At 38.9% G+C, this 17856-nt stretch overlaps 1 protein-coding gene across 2 annotated transcripts in view; it reads left to right on the top strand.

Annotated features, from left to right (window-relative positions):
- The window catches only part of LOC131030460 (ABC transporter G family member 3), an 83395-nt gene that overhangs the window by 57252 nt on the left and 8287 nt on the right, over positions 1 to 17856 (top strand). For both annotated transcript variants that reach the window (XM_057961300.2, XM_057961295.2), the window contains exons 7-8: positions 16628 to 16819; positions 17649 to 17735. In XM_057961300.2, coding sequence (XP_057817283.1) covers positions 16628 to 16819; positions 17649 to 17735 — 279 coding nt within the window. The remainder of the gene's footprint in view (positions 1 to 16627; positions 16820 to 17648; positions 17736 to 17856) is intronic.

Here is a 17856-nt window from a genome sequence, read left to right as displayed (position 1 = left end):
ATTGGCATTCTAAAGGCGAGTAATAGCTACTTGTAAATAACTTTACCCTTGTAGATTTAATTATCCAAATTAAATGACACTGAAAACGATTATTATAATCATCTAAATAAAAATGGATGTTTAGACTACATGGTCTTATTGGAGATTGAAGTAATCTTCCTCTCCTACTTCTTTAACGTGATTGATTTTAATAAAATTTAATGACTAGGTATCTCGTGGAGATAAAATTAGACCAGGTAGCTAACATCATTCTTCACCCAAGGGACAAGGTTTGGATCCCAAACAAGGTAGCAAAAGAGGTTTATAGTGAATTTTGTTCTGGACCCTTTGGAAGGGTCAGGAGCGAAAATCATCCTTGGGCATCAAATCTTGACTTCATTTTCACATTACCTCATTCAAACAAGCGTTTTTATCTTCATTCAAGCCTGGGAATGCGTTAGTTCTAGGTTTTGGTCAAAGTAGAATGTCTTATGGAGAATTTCGCTTTGGACCCTTTGGAAGGGTCAGGAGCGAATTTCGCTTTGGACCCTTTGGAAGGGTCAGGAGCGAAATTTGACATTTTGGACTCTCCGTCAGGATCATTTTATGGAATATAACATTTAAGTATAAGTGACATTTATACTTTAAGTTATATTCCATATATACTTTCAAGATGTTTGAGAGTGGTTTCGGACCTCCAGGAGTTATATTGCAAAATCTAGTTTTTGGAGGATTCTTCAGTTTTCCAGACAGTCAAATTTTAGGATCAGGACGTTCCAGACTTAGCCAAATTTCAGGATCAGGACATTCCAGACAGCCAAATTTTAGGGCATTTTAAGATCAGGATGACATTTCAGACTTCATCACTCACCAACTCGACCTAGCTCGGACCTTCAAGAATGATATCCACTCACAAAGCAAGACAATTAGCAACAAGAGCAAAACCAGACCCTAAGGAAGACTCTCAAAGAAACCCTAATTCTGGGGCCCTGTGGACTCACCCTGGCTCAAGCAAAGCCTATAATCCAACGATCCCTCAACAACACTCATCCTGCAAAGGCTAACAGACAAAACCCTAAAAGACCTAGAAAACAAACCCTAGAAAGCAAAAAGCAGGGGTCCCCATTTGCAATGGGGCGATGTGTGAATACGTCACAACACGTACCTAGGGCAATACTCTTCTCTTTCCCACATTTTACCTTTTCTTGTAAATCCCTTCTATCTTTTGCTTCAACTTCTAACGATTCCTCGGTCATATCATCATGTGACTCTAGATCTCCCATCAAGTCATAAGCCAGGCAAGCATTTTTTGCTTTCAATTTGCTTATGTGACGTTCAATCCACGATTTTGTGAACTTTGTGACTAGCTTGGATAATGTATCAAGATCCGCTATTTCAAGTTTAGACCCATTGGGTGGCTGAATAGGCTTTTTTTTCTCCTTTTCGAAATCAAGATGAACTACGTTCGAATCTTCTTCTACTTGATCTGGTACTGGATGGATTTCACATAATCAAATCATCTTGAGTGGTATTCTGGAATACATCCTCCTTTTGATTTCATAATCATCTTTACCATTAGCCCAATAGTCCTCAAGTTGCATCCTATGTCTATGCCTTCTACCATAGACATAGATCCGCTATTTCAAGTTTAGACCAATTGGGTGGCTGAATAGGCTTTTTTTTCTCCTTTTCGAAATCAAGATGAACTACGTTCGAATCTTCTTCTACTTGATCTGGTATTGATGGATTTCACATACTCAAATCATCTTGAGTGGTATTCTGGAATACATCCTCCTTCTGATTTCATAATCATCTTTACCATTAGACCAATAGTCCTCAAGTTGCATCCTATGTCTATGCCTTCTGCCAGCCACCATTTTTATTCTATCATAGGGGTCAAAATTTGACCTTGCTGTGTGAAATGAGAGATGGTAAAATTGCAATTCTTCTGCTGACTCTTTTGCTGCTGACAGTGATGGGTACACTTCATCAGAATTTCCCATGATGATTGGGAGTTTAATTCCACCCTTCTAGATTTTATCATAGGCAGTCAATCACCTTGTTACCTCGAGTAACACAATCTTGTCAGTCGGGCACCTTGGAAGTCTGTAGGGATTAGAAGAGAATCCTTGAAGTCGAATGTAAGTGAACCTTGGGAATTGGATGAACCATGAGCTGTACTTTTCTATCAATTTCATTGATTGTTGAGACAGCTTCATGTGAATGCCACCTTGAAGAGATCAAACAATATGCATGGTGAAGGTGTCATTGGCTCTCTTGAAATTTGCAGTATTGTACAAGTGCAGCTAAGGATAACATTCGTACACCTTGAATTGTCCGAGTAGTGGCATACTTAATGCATGGCAGCTACCATATTCCTAGAAGTGATGTGCATTCAATGCACATTGTGCGAATTTAAGGTGATGGTGCATTTATTGCACAATGAGCGATCTTTTGTGTGAGGGTGCATTTATTGCATGGTGGACACTTTTTTTAACGTAATGGTTAATTAATGCTTTATGGATGCCATTTTTGGCAAGAACATAATTAATTGTAAGTAGGCATGATGAGATTTAATGTTTATTCCCACCTTGTTGCATCATGTGTGTGGAATCTTTTGGGTCAAATCCTAATTAGGGTTTGCATGTAATCAGATTGGAGGCCTATTTAAGGAGGTGACCACTTCATTTGTAAAGCAAGGAGATTTGTATGAAATTGTTGCGGCAAGTTTTTGAGATAATAACAATGAAACATCGTTCTCTGATGGTGTCCACTTAAGTTATTTTTCAAAACTTGCATAGTTTCACCTTCCTCACTTAGTGTAGAAGTAGAGTAGTTCTTTGATTTCAATGGATAATTTAATGGTGTTTGATGAATTTCCATGGTTCATACTTTTTGCATCTTGTTGATTATAAGTTGCAGTGTGAAGTTAGCGTGAGCCACTAAATTTGTGCTAAGTTCGATTGTGGATAGTTGTTTGGATTGCGTTGTTTTGGGTATTCAAATGCACTTTCTCGATGTGAAAATCCTTCAACATCCTTGGAAGATTGCACCAGATCTTGTGGAGTTGTAGTTAATCTTGGCGAAGCAGAACTTGGTTTATTTGGAATTCGTCCATTAGAGCATTATCTATTGATATCCTTGACCTTAGGAGTAGATCTAGATTCTTCTAACCCTTTCCCCTTTAATTTCAGTTCAGTTCATTCGAAGTAGAAGCATCATAGAATTGCTATATCCGATGATGAAGTTCCAGCCACAACAAAGGAGTGAAAGAATGATCCAAACGTAAGTCCCCTTGGATTACCAGCATATCACATCAAGCCAACTGAGTCATATCCATTGCATAATTGGAACCTTGGAGTCAGTTGTTTGAACTTATTGCAATCTTAGTATACAATTGAACTTTGATCAAGAGAGAGTAAAGTGACCGTTGGAAATCTTTATTCTGTGTTGCACAGTGTCAAAAAACGCATGTCAACAGGGTCCCTTTGTTACAAAAGTTTGCACCCTTGCTGAGCTATCAACTCAGCAACCTTGTGAATTATGGAAACAACCCTGAAGTGTGGGACCTTGCGCAAGGGGTTGAATCTCTAGAGAAGGCCGACTTCCTTCTCATCAGGGTGCAAGTGTTGAACCAACTCAACACTCCAAATTCTACTTCTATACCTATTCTAACAACTTGCAAAGGAAAAGGGAAGAAAGAAATGCTAAAATGAAAGGAGGTGATGCACCAAGATTAGAGATGTTCCTCTCCCCACCTCGAAATGACACAAAGAATCAATTGAAATACCTTGGAGATGCACAAACTTCAATTGCATTAATGGCCCTAAACGCATGTATGGAGGTTAGAATTTGATAAATGTCAAAGGGGAGAAGGTTTCCCACAAGTCATACTCAGAAACAAGTTAACATCCCATTTGTGTGAGAGAAAGCCAACAAACATACACTTATAATGAAGGTAAGGAAACATACACAACATGCATAAGTTGAAGAGAGGCAAGAATGATGATTTCAATTCATTCTCAGACAGTGGCCAAACTTACAGTTGCATAAATGCAATAAAATATACAAATCTTCAAGAGAAGTGAAAGAGCATAAAGTAGCTCAAGCTAGCAAGGAGAGAACCCTTTACAATGAGGCTTAACAGCCTATATATAATAAACTGGCTGTAGAGAAGAGACCAATGGTCAAAGAGGGGAAACCTTGACCTTGGTTTACGCAAAGGATTGTTAGTCTGGGAAGGTAGGGAAGTGCACGGATCTGACATGGTTGTCCGTGCAAGAAACCCATCCATACCTTGACAAGGCAATTCCAAGAAGAAAAGATTTCTATAAGGTAGATTGCCTGACATTCCAAAGTCAGAGCGTACAGATTTGACATGAAGGCCATCAAGTAACCATAAATAAGCATGGCCTTGAACTCCACTTGATGACAATCTTGTAAAAAACATTAAATGTGCCCGTGTAGCTCCATAAATGAAAGTAGACAAGTCATAGGAGTTGGTGGACCATTAAGAGCCTTGAGTGTTGATCATGCCATCTGGAAATGTTGTAGTCACCGAAGGTTGGACATCGAGCCTTTAGGAAAACGCTGCAAAGGGAGAGGAGTTGAGAAGCTCGAAGTTCGAAGGGATGAGAGGGAGGAGATAGGAGGACTCTAGATTTCGGGGTTCGAGGAGACATGATACCTCTTCCCAAAAAAGGAAGGGGTAGATTGGTTCCCTGAATCCTAAAATCCGGAAAGGAAGGGAAGGTTGGGTTTCGAGGTTCGGGGAGACGGGATACCTCTCCCCAAAAGGAAAGGGGTAGACCGGTTCCTCAAATCCGGAAATATGGAAAGGAAGGTGTTGATGTGTTTTTTATGCACATGTGAACATAGAATAAAATACCAAAGTATCTTATCCTCTCTTGAACAAAGTTTCCCCGAATGCTGAATATTTCGCCTAAGGATCAATCGAGGCTATTCCAAGGTTCTGGTATGTAGGGTCTCTACGTGTGGATAAGCGCTGTTGGTATGATGTGATTATGCTGGAATCACAAGGGGACTTACATCCGAATGCCTGAGCGTCTGATTTGCTGGAAGTCAAGTCCTATCTATTGGCTGGAAGATAAAGAAACATCAAAAGATATAAGGCTCAGAAAGTCAACTCTGAGACCTGGAATGTGAGAAGATGGATGAATGACTAGTTGGAGTCCTACTGGGCTGGGTCTCACCATCAGGTTGAACAATCTGACACCAACTCAGTGCGATCTTCTAAGGGAATTTTGAAGATGTTCAAATTGTTACACCATCAGACACTTATCACCAGTCAAATTAATGCATGAACAATAGGCGCGTAACGACTCGAGATTAAGCTTATTTTACGCCAGTTGACCATGCAGGGCGCCCTTACAATCAGCAAGAGGCTAGTGGTTTGGACTAGGCGAATTCCACGCGAGTGCATTCAGTAACTTCCTTCATTCGATCTAATTAACCATCATCTAAAATGAAGATTCAACAAGAGACCATGCATATTGCAAAGAAACGACATATTTCACCATAACTTCAATGAAAATGGAGTTCATTTACAATCAAGGCAACAATCTCTTGCCTTCTCTTCCTAATCTACTCTAATTGCTTTTTATTCACTATTCTAGCTACTAACTCCTAGCTATTAACCTCTATTAACCAACTATTCACGATCAACTCATTATTAACTATTAACCCTTTACAAATGAAGAGCCAGAGCTTTATATAGGGAGCTCTTTACAATTCAATGGCTTTGATTGATTTACAATCAATGGCTAGGATTACAAGATGGAAAACCCTAATTAGGGTTTGTTACAACAAACTCCTTTAGCTAATGAGAAAATTACATTTCACGAGTGTGGACCAATAGAATTTAGGGGTAGGTGCCTCAAAGTTTGTGCAATCACTGGTGAGTCAAGTACATTGAATCTGGACATGTCGAGGTGGAGCTATCTGACTGGAGGAATAGTGACTGGGATGCCACCTTGGCTGATGTTTGTGTCTTGATCGATCCTCCTTTGCCTTTGATGTGATGAATGATGTACCTCCTTGACTCCTATGTGTTTGATGAGGCCTCCTCGCGGTCAAGTCACTCCTTAGTAGTGCCCACTTCTGGTAGCTCATAGCGCCTTAAAGTGCTTGTAAGATCCTTCTTCTCTGTCATCCTGTGGTTTCTTCATGTGGTAGAATGAGGTCTTGAGGATAGCTTGCAACTCCTTGAACACTTGAAGTCTTCCAACGCTTTAGAAGCACCTTGAGTCTTCCTCCATGCCTTTGAAGTGTCCTCGATAATGATGAAACTTGAAGAGGTCACCCTTGTCCTGGCTTGGTCTCCCTCGAACTTGATTTTGTTGATTTGCAAAACAAACAAAAGATGATTAAGTATACGTAATATATTCATTCTAACATAGCATTTCTTACCTTAAATCATCAACAAGAAGGCATTAGAATGAAATTCGCTCAAGATCCTCTCCATTTTCATCATTCACAACCTTGAACTTAACCTTTCAAACCTCCTCCCATCATGATCACACAATTAGCCTCTTGCCTAGCTTAAACAAGGAGAAAAATAGGGAATTCAAAGGATTTCGCTCTGGACCCTTTGGAAGGGTCAGGAGCGAAATTCATACTTTGCTTGTTTTTCCCTCACTAAGCTCCATTCTTCATCCTTTAATCCTTAAAAACAAGTCTTTGGCCTTCAAAATTGCTTAGGAATGAGTCAACTTGTAGGTTGGAGCAAGGTATAGTGCTTCATGAATAAATTCGCTCTAGACCCTTTGGAAGGGTCAGGAGCGAATTTCTTCCTTTAGGTTGAATTCCTCCTTCTTACTTTGTTTTACCTTGATTCTCACCTTTCGATCTCTTTATCATGAAGACAACACTTATTTGACCCTCAAGAAGACTTGAAAGGAGGATTTCGCTCTAGACCTTGGGCTAAGGACATGACCTAAGAGGAATTTCGCTCTGGACCCTTTGGAAGGGTCAAGAGAGAAATTCACACTTTTGGACAAACTCTTCATATTTTGAGATCACAACTTTGTCAAATGGATGCCTAGGAGTACCTTTAAGCTCAATCAACCCTGATCAATGTTAGGTCTGACACAAAAATGGGAGAAAAAGGAGGTTTTGGGAATTTCGCTCTAGACCCTTTGGAAGGGTTAGGAGCGAAATTCACATTTTTGGACAAAATCCTTCATTTCCTTCACTTTCAATCGCTTCTCAAGGCAAGAATATATCACTCCACTCTCAACCATGTCCAAGGAACTAAGATTTTGGTTTAATCAAGGAAGAAAATAGTGCTTATGGGAAATTTCGCTTTGGACCCTTTGGAAGGGTCAGGAGCGAAATTCTTCCTTCAGGTTGATTTCACACTTCTTTTCCTCAAAACTCACCTCAAACTTGACTTATCCAATCTCTTCTCACCATTATCAAGTCAATTTGCCATCTATTTAACTCAAAACAAGGTCTTTTAATGTATTAGGCAAAATAGAGAGTCAAGTCGAGGATTTCTCTTTGGACCCTTTGGAAGGGTCAGGAGCGAAATTCAAGCTTAGGCTCAAATCTTGACTTCATCTCCAACCTTTCCCTATCAAAACAAGAACTTTGCTTTCAAAAATGCCTGGGACAAGGATTAGTTCATAGGTTTGGGCAAGGTAGAATTCCTATGAAGGAATTCGCTCTGGACCCTTTGGAAGGGTCAAGAGCGAAATTGCTCTTCTAGGCTCAATTCACACTCTCTTCCACTTGAATTTGCCTTAGACATGATCTTGGATTCATTTCCCTACATGTTCTTGCAAATTTGCCCAACCATTCAATGATTTAGGTGAAGACTTAGGTCATTTGGGAAATTTCGCTTTGGACCCTTTGGAAGGTTCAGGAGCGAAATTTTCATTTTAGCTCAAGTTTCTTGACCTTTTGCACTCATCATGCCTTAGTCTTATCTTCTTGAATCCTCTCCTTGCTATTCAAGTCCATTATTTGATGTCCTTAATGAAGAAATATGCAATAAGGAGGATTTCGCTCTGAATCCTTTGGAAGGGTCAGGAGCGAAATATGCAATCATGTCCAAATTCCTCACTTTTCATCACTTCTCCTTGTTGCAAACATTAATGCTCTCTTCATACCCCCATAAGGACAATGTTTCTTATGCAAATTAGGACCAGGAAAGAAGATCCAAGGAAATTCGCTCTGGACCCTTTGGAAGGGTCAGGAGCGAAATTGGTGAATTTGCCTTAGACATTACTCAAACATTCAAAGTTCTCCCTCAATCACATTGCTCTTACCTCTAACAAACCACCTCGAGGAGTTCTTGGCTCAAAAGAATTGGATTACAAGGACATCTTAGCCATTTCGCCTAGGTACCTTTGAAAGGACAGGACCTATCCAAGAATTTCGCTCTGGACCCTTTGGAAGGGTCAGGAGCGAAATTTTCATTTTAGGCTCAATTTCCTTATTTTACTCATTCCAACTTGTTCATAAGGCAAAAAATAGGTCATTGCTCACTCAGTCAAGATATAGGGGCAAGCTTTGAGGTCTAGACTGGGAGCAAAAGAGGCTTCATAGGAAATTCATTCAAAATCATCATCACCTCCTTGACTAAATGCCCTAGGTCTTGAAAGGCAAGACTGCTAGCAAGATACAAGGACTTCCTCAAACTCAGTCCAACCTAGAAACAAGAACAAGGCCTGACCTAGAGAAGGCTTTCAAAGAGACTTTGACTTGGACCACCTACTGACCTACCTCAACTCAAGCAAAGCTTGTTATCTCAATGATCCCTCTGACAACTCTCCATTCCAAAGGCTAATAGTCAAGACCAGGCAAACAAACAAACTAAACCGACCCTAGAAAACAAAAAGGAGAGGTCCCCATTTGCAATGGGGCGATGTGTGAATACGTCACAACAGAAGGGAAGGCTGAGTTTCGGGGTATGGAGAGACATGATACCTGTTCCCAAAAGGGAAGGGGTAGACCAATTCCTCGAATCCTGAAATCTAGAAAGGAAAGTGTTGACGTGTATTTTGTACACCATCATACACAGAATAAAATACCTAAAGGCATCTTATCCTCTCTTGAATAAAGTCTCTAACTGCTGAAGATTCGCATGAAGGATCAGTTAGGATGACTCCAATGTTTTGGTTAGTAGGGTCTCTACGTGTGGATAAACTCCAGTGGTATGATGTGATTTGCTGGAATCACAAAGGGACTTACATCTGATGATTGAACTTCCGATCTGCTTTGCTAGAACACAGGCTCTTACTAGCTTAGATTTGAAAAAATGGAAAAAGGATGAGGGCGAAGAGAAGATCTAATCCTAATACTAAGAATGTAGGAGCAATGATTCGATTTTTGATGAAACTCTAACTAGGTCTTGTTTTGACATCAATGGACCATCTCCACAAGGCTAGTGCGATCTTCTAAGGGAAGCTTTATGATGTTCAAATCATCACCGCAGGCATAGACACCATCAAGTTGATGCATATCAATGAAGAAGCGACAAATTGAAATTGAGCTTAAGCTGAATGATTCCAGTTGACTACACAAGGCAAGTCTGCAATCAACAAACTGCTAGTAGTATGGATATACGAATTCCACCATTAATCAATCGCATTTCCTCCATTCATCTAATCATCTACCATCTAGGATTGAAGACTCAACAAGAAACCATGCAAATTGCAAGAAACGACACACTTCACCATTACTTCAATGAAAATGGAGTTTGTTTACAATCAATGGCAACAATTTCTTGCCTTGTCCTCCTATTCTACTCTAATTACTATTCTATCAATTTCTAACTACTCTCTATCTACTAACTGCTTTCTATTATTTACAACTCTCTCTAATTTATTGCTAATTAGCCTTTACAAATGAAATGCCTGGGCTTATATAGTGCCCACAATACAATTTGATGGCTTAGATCAATTCAAGATCAATGGCCAAGATTCAACAATGAAAACCCTAATTAGGGTTTGTTACAACCATTACATAACATTTAATGCTTGACCAATGATAAAATTGTATTGCTTGGACACATGTCCTCTCTAGAAAAAACGACCAATGGATAGCTGGGGTAGGTACATCAGAGTTTGTGCCACCTTCCATGAGTTAAGTACATTGAATCTGGACATGCTGAGGTGGACCTCACTGATTGGAGAAATGATGACTAGGACGCCACCTCATTTGACACTTGTAACTTGGTAGATATTCAACTTGATGTTGTTGAGAAGCTTGCTTTAATTAATTCATCTGGAACTATTTACTTCTTCAACGAGCCCTTGTTCTAACTCCTTGTGTCCTTGATGTGCAGGATGATGATGTACCTCGCCTTGGAACGCTGGATTGAAAGAGGTCACCCCTGTCCTTGCTTGATCGTCCTGGCGAAGACCGTCCTTGATCCGACTTGATTTTCTTTGATGAGATCTCCATTTGATGCCTACACAACATTTCAAAATTAGTAACATGATTTTGCAATGAATAGCATAGATTAAATTAATTTTAGGAAACCTCATGATAAGTCCTTGAATTATCATTTCCTAAAAAACGATTGGGCTACTGGAATTCAAAATTTCAAAATTCAAAATTTAAGCTATGACGATCAACACTCAAAATTAAAACAAGGGATCTTGTCATACCTTACTTGAGAGTTTAACTCTAAAATGCAAAACAAAGGAATTCGCCTAGGCACAAATCAAAATTTGATGGCTTCAACGTGATCTCTCTCCAAATGAACGTCCACTTTAGCAATTCGCCACCTTGGGGGAGGAGTCTTCAATGTCTTGAAGATAACAAATTCGCCTTACTTGAAACAAACACGCACTCCTCTTTGATGATAATTTCGCACCTTGTCTTCTCCAAAATCGCATATGAAAGAGGATAAAATGATGATTTGAAAATGAAATAAACACCTCCCTTTATAGGCGCTCACCTTCACATTGACCCTAGGCCGACTTTGGTGAATAAGGCAAATTTAAAATAAACTTAAAGGCCGACCTTTGTAAAATGAAACAAATTTTAAATCAAGCGCCCCATTTTATTTATAATTAATTAATTTAATGCCTATAATTTTAAATAAACTCGATTTTTAAAAGGCAAAAATTAATTAATAAAGACCCATGCGCTAATGTTAAATGCTAACTTTAATTGGATTTCAAATTTATCGATTTTTTCCTAGCATTTAATAAAATCTAAAGAATGTTTTAGCGCCAAATTTGGAAGAGGTAAGGACACAAACCTATTGCTCTGGTCCCTGACTAAGGGACAGGAGCGAATTTGATGTTTAGTCTTGATTCTCTTGCCTTTTATGTTCAAAACCTCCATCCTCACGTTGAGACTGGCATGTTTGCCAAAAAACTCGAGCTTGATCGTCTTGATTTGGTGGATGAATGCCCTCTAAGGTGGATATCGCCCTGGTCCCTTGGTGAGGGACAGGAGCGAACTTCATGCTCTGGCCAACATTTGCTATCTCTCAAGCTTTACTCCTTGTTCATCACCTTGCAAATGATATCCTTGATCTTGCGAACCTTGACTTTGACGTGATCTTGAAGGAAAACGAATGATTTAATGAAAATCGCCCTGGTCCCTTGATGAGGGACAGGAGCGATATAGCTTCCTTGTTCAAATTGATAGTCTTTTGACGTTTGAAACCTTTGCATATCATCATCTTAAGACGCCTTAGACCCTGTGCAACCATGTACAATCTTGACTTGGCATGAATTTTGAATGAATTGGCAAATATGGTGGATATCGCCCTGGTCCCTGACTGAGGGACAGGAGCGAACTTCAATGTCCTGGGCTCATGCTTGCTTTCATCAACTTGCCATTGCTTTCATCGTGTAAAATGAAGTCCCTTGGTCCCCTTTGGACACTTGAAACGTGATCAACATTCAAAATCTAAGCTTTCATGAAGATTTCGCTCTGGTCCCTGCCTGAGGGACAGGAGCGAATTTGTACTTTCAAGCTCAACTACACTTTGCCAACTTCCAAATTTATCTTCAACGGTCTAGTTTCACCCTCCTTTCTTGCCTTCAAACTTAAAACTTGCTTGCTTTTGCCTGAATTTTACCTTATGAAGAATTTCGCTTTGGTCCCTGGGAGAGGGACGGGAGCTACAATGGATTTCGCCCTGGTCCCTGACTAAGGGACAGGAGCGATTTTGCATTTTGGTCTATTTTTCCTCATGTTTGTGCCTTCAAATTATATTCAACTGGTAAAAAGCACTTCCTTGGTTCTCCTCAAGTCGTCAAATCGTTCAAATCTTTCAAGGACAAGGAAATCTTGGATTTCAAGCTCCGGTCCTTCAGTGAGGGACAAGAGCGATTTTTGCCCTCCAGGCCCAAATGCTTCACTTTTCACCATGAAATGTCCTTGCTAGGGAAGATATCATCCTGCCTCATGCTATGAATAAAAGTTAATGTCCAAAAAAAGGTCTAAAATTGTGCATATAAAGAAAATCGCTCTGGTCCTTCAGTGAGGGACAGGAGCGAATTTGACCTTCTAGGCAAAAACTTCATCATTTCATTGTTTTTGATCAAGTCTGGATGCTCTATCATGCTCATTTCGTCCTTCACCATGCCTTTGATGTCTCAATTCGTCCAAACACGGTCAGGAATGGCTCAAATAAGTATTATCGCCCTGGTCCCTTGGTGAGGGACAGGAGCGCTTCGCCTTGGTCCTCCTGAGAGGGACAGGAGCGAAATTCGCTCTGGATCCTCAGTGAAGGACAAGAGCGAAATTTGACTTTTCGAACTCTCTATCAGGATAATTTTTATGGAATATAACATTTAAGTATAATTATACTTTAAGTTATATTCCATATATACTTTCAGGATGTTTGAGAGTGGTTTCAGACCTCCAGGAGTTATATTGCAAAATCTAGTTTTTTGAGGTTTTTCAGTTTCCAGACTTAGTCAAATTTCAGGATCAGGACATTCCAGACTTAGCCAAATTTCAGGATCAGGACCTCACTCAAGCCGGACTTGCTACCCTATTGATCTCCCCGACAACACTCAAAATGCAAAGGCTTAACTAACAAAACCCTAGAAGACCAAAAAAAGAAACCCTAAAAAGCAAAAAAAACATGGGTCCCCATTTGCAATGGGGCGATGTGTGAAAACGTCACAACAGAAAGGAAGGCCGAGTTTCAGGGTTCGGGGAGATGGGATACCTCTTCCCAAAAGGGAAGGGGTAGACTAGTTCCCTGGATCTCGAAATTAGGAATTCCTAAGGAGGAAAAGGGAAGGAGATTGGACCATGGACTCCAAGGTGTGAAGGCAAGATGCAAGGGGAAAGGGGAAGGCCCGAAGCCCGTCTCATGATGAAAGAACACTGGAGCATTTCATTAGTCCAGTGGTTTTGGTGATTGATCAACTGGGGCAGCGTTGGTTTATGGAACATATCTTTGATCGGTTCTTACTGATGGACCAAGTTTTTCATAAAATGACAACAATCCCCTCAAGCATGGGCATGGTTCAGGTTCAGCCAAGGCATGGCCCTGCCACTTTTAGTACCCTGTGGCTGTGGGTAAGTCTTGCCTGCTTCCACACTGGAACCTGCTCTATGCTGCAATGACACCCAAATAGGAAGACCTGGTAACATAGGTGACCAATGATGCTTAAGTTAGGAAGTACACTGGTGCCATTAACAATTCGCGAAAAAATGCTTGACATTAAATTTCCTTCTTAGAGATAAGAGGTTAGGTGGGGTTGGCAGGGATTTCAACATGTTGCAGATGTATGCCCTCTTTGAAAGCTTTAATTAACTATAAATCTTACACTTCATGGGAGCAATGTGAGAGAGGTTCTGAGAAATATCTGATGGGAGGGGATGGATCCATGGAGAGACCAATAGAATGAAAAAGCTAACTAGTCTTGGACTACAAGCATCGCCTATCATCTAAGGAGACCACCCACTTGAGAGGGACATATAGCTTAATATGAGTGTGTATCTTGACCTAAAGGAACCATCAAGGCACTTGAGGCTTTGAAGATAGAAGAGAACTCTAAAGGTACTCCAAATATTCTGAGCACCAAATTCATTTTAACGATGCTTCAAGAAACATTCTGTTCATGACAAATCATAAAATGGAGCATGACAGTTTCCATGCTTTTGGCACATGCTTAGTTAGTAGGCCTTGAACTAGAGTCCCAAATTTCTGATTTATGTAGAACAATTGGTTCTACCAAAGAGACATCTTGAAAGGGACATCCTTGAAATGTATGTAAAGCATTGGAAAGCAAAGAGAGGAAGAATTATCACTTGGGATGTTGTGATTGAGAAGCACATCACTTAGGAAATTGGAACTTCTAACTGGAACTCCAAAGTAGATATAGTCACTTATCTTCATATTTAAAATTAAAACACATTCCAAGTAATATGCACAAAAGGGAGCGAGAGTCTGAATTAAATTGTGATGCGGCAAGCTAATATCGTGACCAAATTGAAAGGGGGTAATTGCCTGTCAACCACAGGTATTAGCCTCCTACTTACACTCTTGAGTCAAGTCGACCATAATCTGTTATAAAAGCCAAATGGGAAAATATGTTCTGAAATTAGCAATGCTACTACAATAATCCAAGGGATTTCTAATCAGCTAGAGGATTTACCTCAATCAACATCAATCTGCAAGGCCAAATTAAAGATCTCAAAGTAGCAAAAACCTCACTTATCCATCCTTCATGTCAATTCAATTAAAATAACTGCAGATCAGCATTGTATTCTGTCCCATGTCAAGTTGATATTGCCCATCTCTAAAGCTAGGTTCTACTACTCACTATGCATGCTTCCAAACACAGTGATATCGACAACCTCCCAAAAGCTACAGGCTATGCTTCAATCTTTCTTCATGAAGCGGCACTTACACTTGCCATTACCATACTCTACTTGGTCAAGGTGTGTCCTTTGCTGGTATAGGATCTGTGGAAATAATCAACTGCATGATCAAGGATTGCTTTAGGTCTGTTCTCAGGCACACTTAAAATACCTTGTATACCCTAGCATGCCTGGCCCCTGCTAGGGGCTCCACTAATAAAAATATTATTCTATCAATTAGATCTCAAACAGTAAATCTAAAATATAACTTAAAATGTTAATGGATGCACTCCCAGCTTCTCTGAAGACGGAAAAAAATATGCTCGCAAGTCCTTCGGTTCCTCCAGATGAATCTGTCAACATCAACCAATCACAAATTTTCTCTTGTAGGGTGCCTACCTACTGGCAAGGGTTTTGTGCTCTGTACAAAGTCAGAGGTCCGCCAAATATTCACAACCCCTAAAATGCTCTGTCTAATCCAAAGCTCAAATAATGCCCAGCCAACAATGTTACCAATGCTAAAATCTCTTCAAATCTGCAACCATCTTGCAGGTTCACAGTCAGAGTTTCAGCCTACTCATGTGAAAATATCAGAGCCTACCCAAATGAAAATATCAGAGTCATTCCTAGTCTAAACGAAAAAGCAAAACAACACAAAATTGTTGTTTCTGTTGAATTCTGGGATTTCTATCTGCTGTTGGCAATGTTCTACAAGAGATACATATCATTGCCTCTATGCTCATTATTTTCTCTTTACAGTTCCTGAAAATTCTGCAGTTTGCCAAATGATTTTTATATTACAAGACCTATAAAATTGTGTGGACCCTCTTCCTTAAATCTCCAAAGACAATGAAATTCTGTGAACCATCTAGAAATTTGCAGATGCTATCCTTGGCCAGCATTATCTTAATTATGAAAATAATATGACTAAAAGTTCTCTTAAGCCTGAGTGCCATATGGGACGGGATGGTCCACAGGTGTACTATCCATCCATGCCCATTAGTCTAAAATGTCTCTCACAACCAAGCATCACTATTTATCATTACTCCAAAAATAATCTCCATACCAAATGAAATGCTAAACACAACAATATTCAAAATAAATTATTTAGATTATTTCCACAGGTCTCCAATTTTAATATATTTATCTGGTTGCAACTATGTTTGATGCACTTTTATAAACCTTGATATATAAAAGTAGATTGAACACTGTTGCATCCAGAATTAGATGTTTTGATTCTTTGAATAATAAAATTATTTGGTTCCAACAGCCTATCAAAATAATAAGTCCCATGTACACAGATAAAATCAAATTGAAATGCAGCAGCTAAGTGCTATCTGGTGGGACATTACAAGATAGTTTCAAATTTATCTCACTACCTTTTGTGGGCCATTCAAAATCTCAAGAAAATATGGATGATGAAGATCTAGAGAATGCTTTTAAAATTAGTAGTGAAACAGAAGATGATTAGTTTGAAGGGGAAGAAGAAAATGAATAGTAAGTAGAAAAGGTTTACTCATGAGTGATTGACATGAAGTTAAGACATTTTTGTAGTTAATATTAAAAAACAATTTGATCAACTCATTATCTTATGTGTCAGTAAGCTATAGGCAAAGTAAAAATCATAAAGTGTGTGCAATACAGACATGCGTATTGTTATCTTAATGAATTTATGTGAATACCTGAAAGTGAATAAATATGTTAGTGAAATCTGCTTATGTGAAGGATTTATGTGATTAATTTTTTGGTACATAATCCTTACAAGATGTGAACGTATCATGCAAATAGACAGAATATTGAATTCCTAACTTGGGATGCACACTGTCATTGCCTGCAGGAAGGTCCAATTCTTGAAGGCCAAGGCAATGCAAGAACTTTGACACGTATTGCAGTTTTGACGTGGAGGTCATCCCTGATCATGTTCAGAGATATAAGATATTTTTGGCTTCGGCTACTGTTATTTATACTCCTTATGATCTGCATGGGAACAGCATTTTCAAATATTGGCCATTCTTTGTATTCCATAGGGGTAAGTAAATTTGGTATTTCAGGTTGAAAATGTCATGCTTTCTATTGTCAACACAAAAAAGGATTTTTTTTTCTGAAGAATAGTATAATTGCTATCAAATATGCTTTCTCTTGTAACTGCTAGAAGCCTTAAATGGATGGAGTTTTATGGTGTGGCTTAAACCTGAAAGTGCAATGCAATTAGAATATATGGTTTAGGATTATGCAGATACTGCATAGGTTTTAATAGCATACAGTTACATTATGTTTTTAAATTATTATATTTGACACCAGTGAATATTCTGTGGTGCCATGCAAATCAGCAGGGCATTGGAAAGGAAATATCATATTTGTTAGAATGTAGTGAAGGATATTCTGAGAAGAAAAATATTGAGTTGGTATGGATTAATCATTTTATAATGATACTATTTACCTTAATGGACACACCAAAAGTGAGCAATGCATTAGCCCATCAGTTTTTACTTTTTAGACTCTAAATAATACCTGTAAGCAACAATGTATGGTGCTTGAGCTCGTGGAGGAAGAAAATGCCTATCATGTTTGATCTAGTATTTTGAGATTTTCTAACATCCATTAAGTCAGAATATAAGAAGATAATGTTTATGAGAATATACAATATGTATTCTTGAATTTTGATTCAATAACCATAACGGCAATGGTTACACTTTCCTTTAATTTTTTGAACATGCTTTAATATGTTTTATAGACAATTCTTACAGAATCCTTGCGCTTTTAGACTTTAGTTTTAGAGCATTATGTTTTTCTAGCATTTTGTTAAAATTATGAGTAGCAATTTTTAATGACATCTTATTTGCATGTTGTAATTTCAGGTAAGAGTTGCAGCAGTTTTCTTCTTTGTAGCTTTCACATCTTTGATGAGTATTGGTGGCTTTCCTGCACATATCAGAGAAATTAAGGTAAACATGCATAGTTTGGGGATGTCATATGCATATTAAAGGAATGGATACATACATTACATGTCTCATCTTCTGTAAGGAAAATATTAGCGAGTTAAATTCTTTTAACATTTAAATGTGA

Source organism: Cryptomeria japonica, chromosome 4 (genome assembly GCF_030272615.1).
Source record: "Cryptomeria japonica chromosome 4, Sugi_1.0, whole genome shotgun sequence".
Lineage (NCBI taxonomy): Eukaryota > Viridiplantae > Streptophyta > Pinopsida > Cupressales > Cupressaceae > Cryptomeria > Cryptomeria japonica.
Note: the sequence above shows the minus strand (reverse complement) of the source record. Positions and strands in the feature narration are given on the sequence as shown.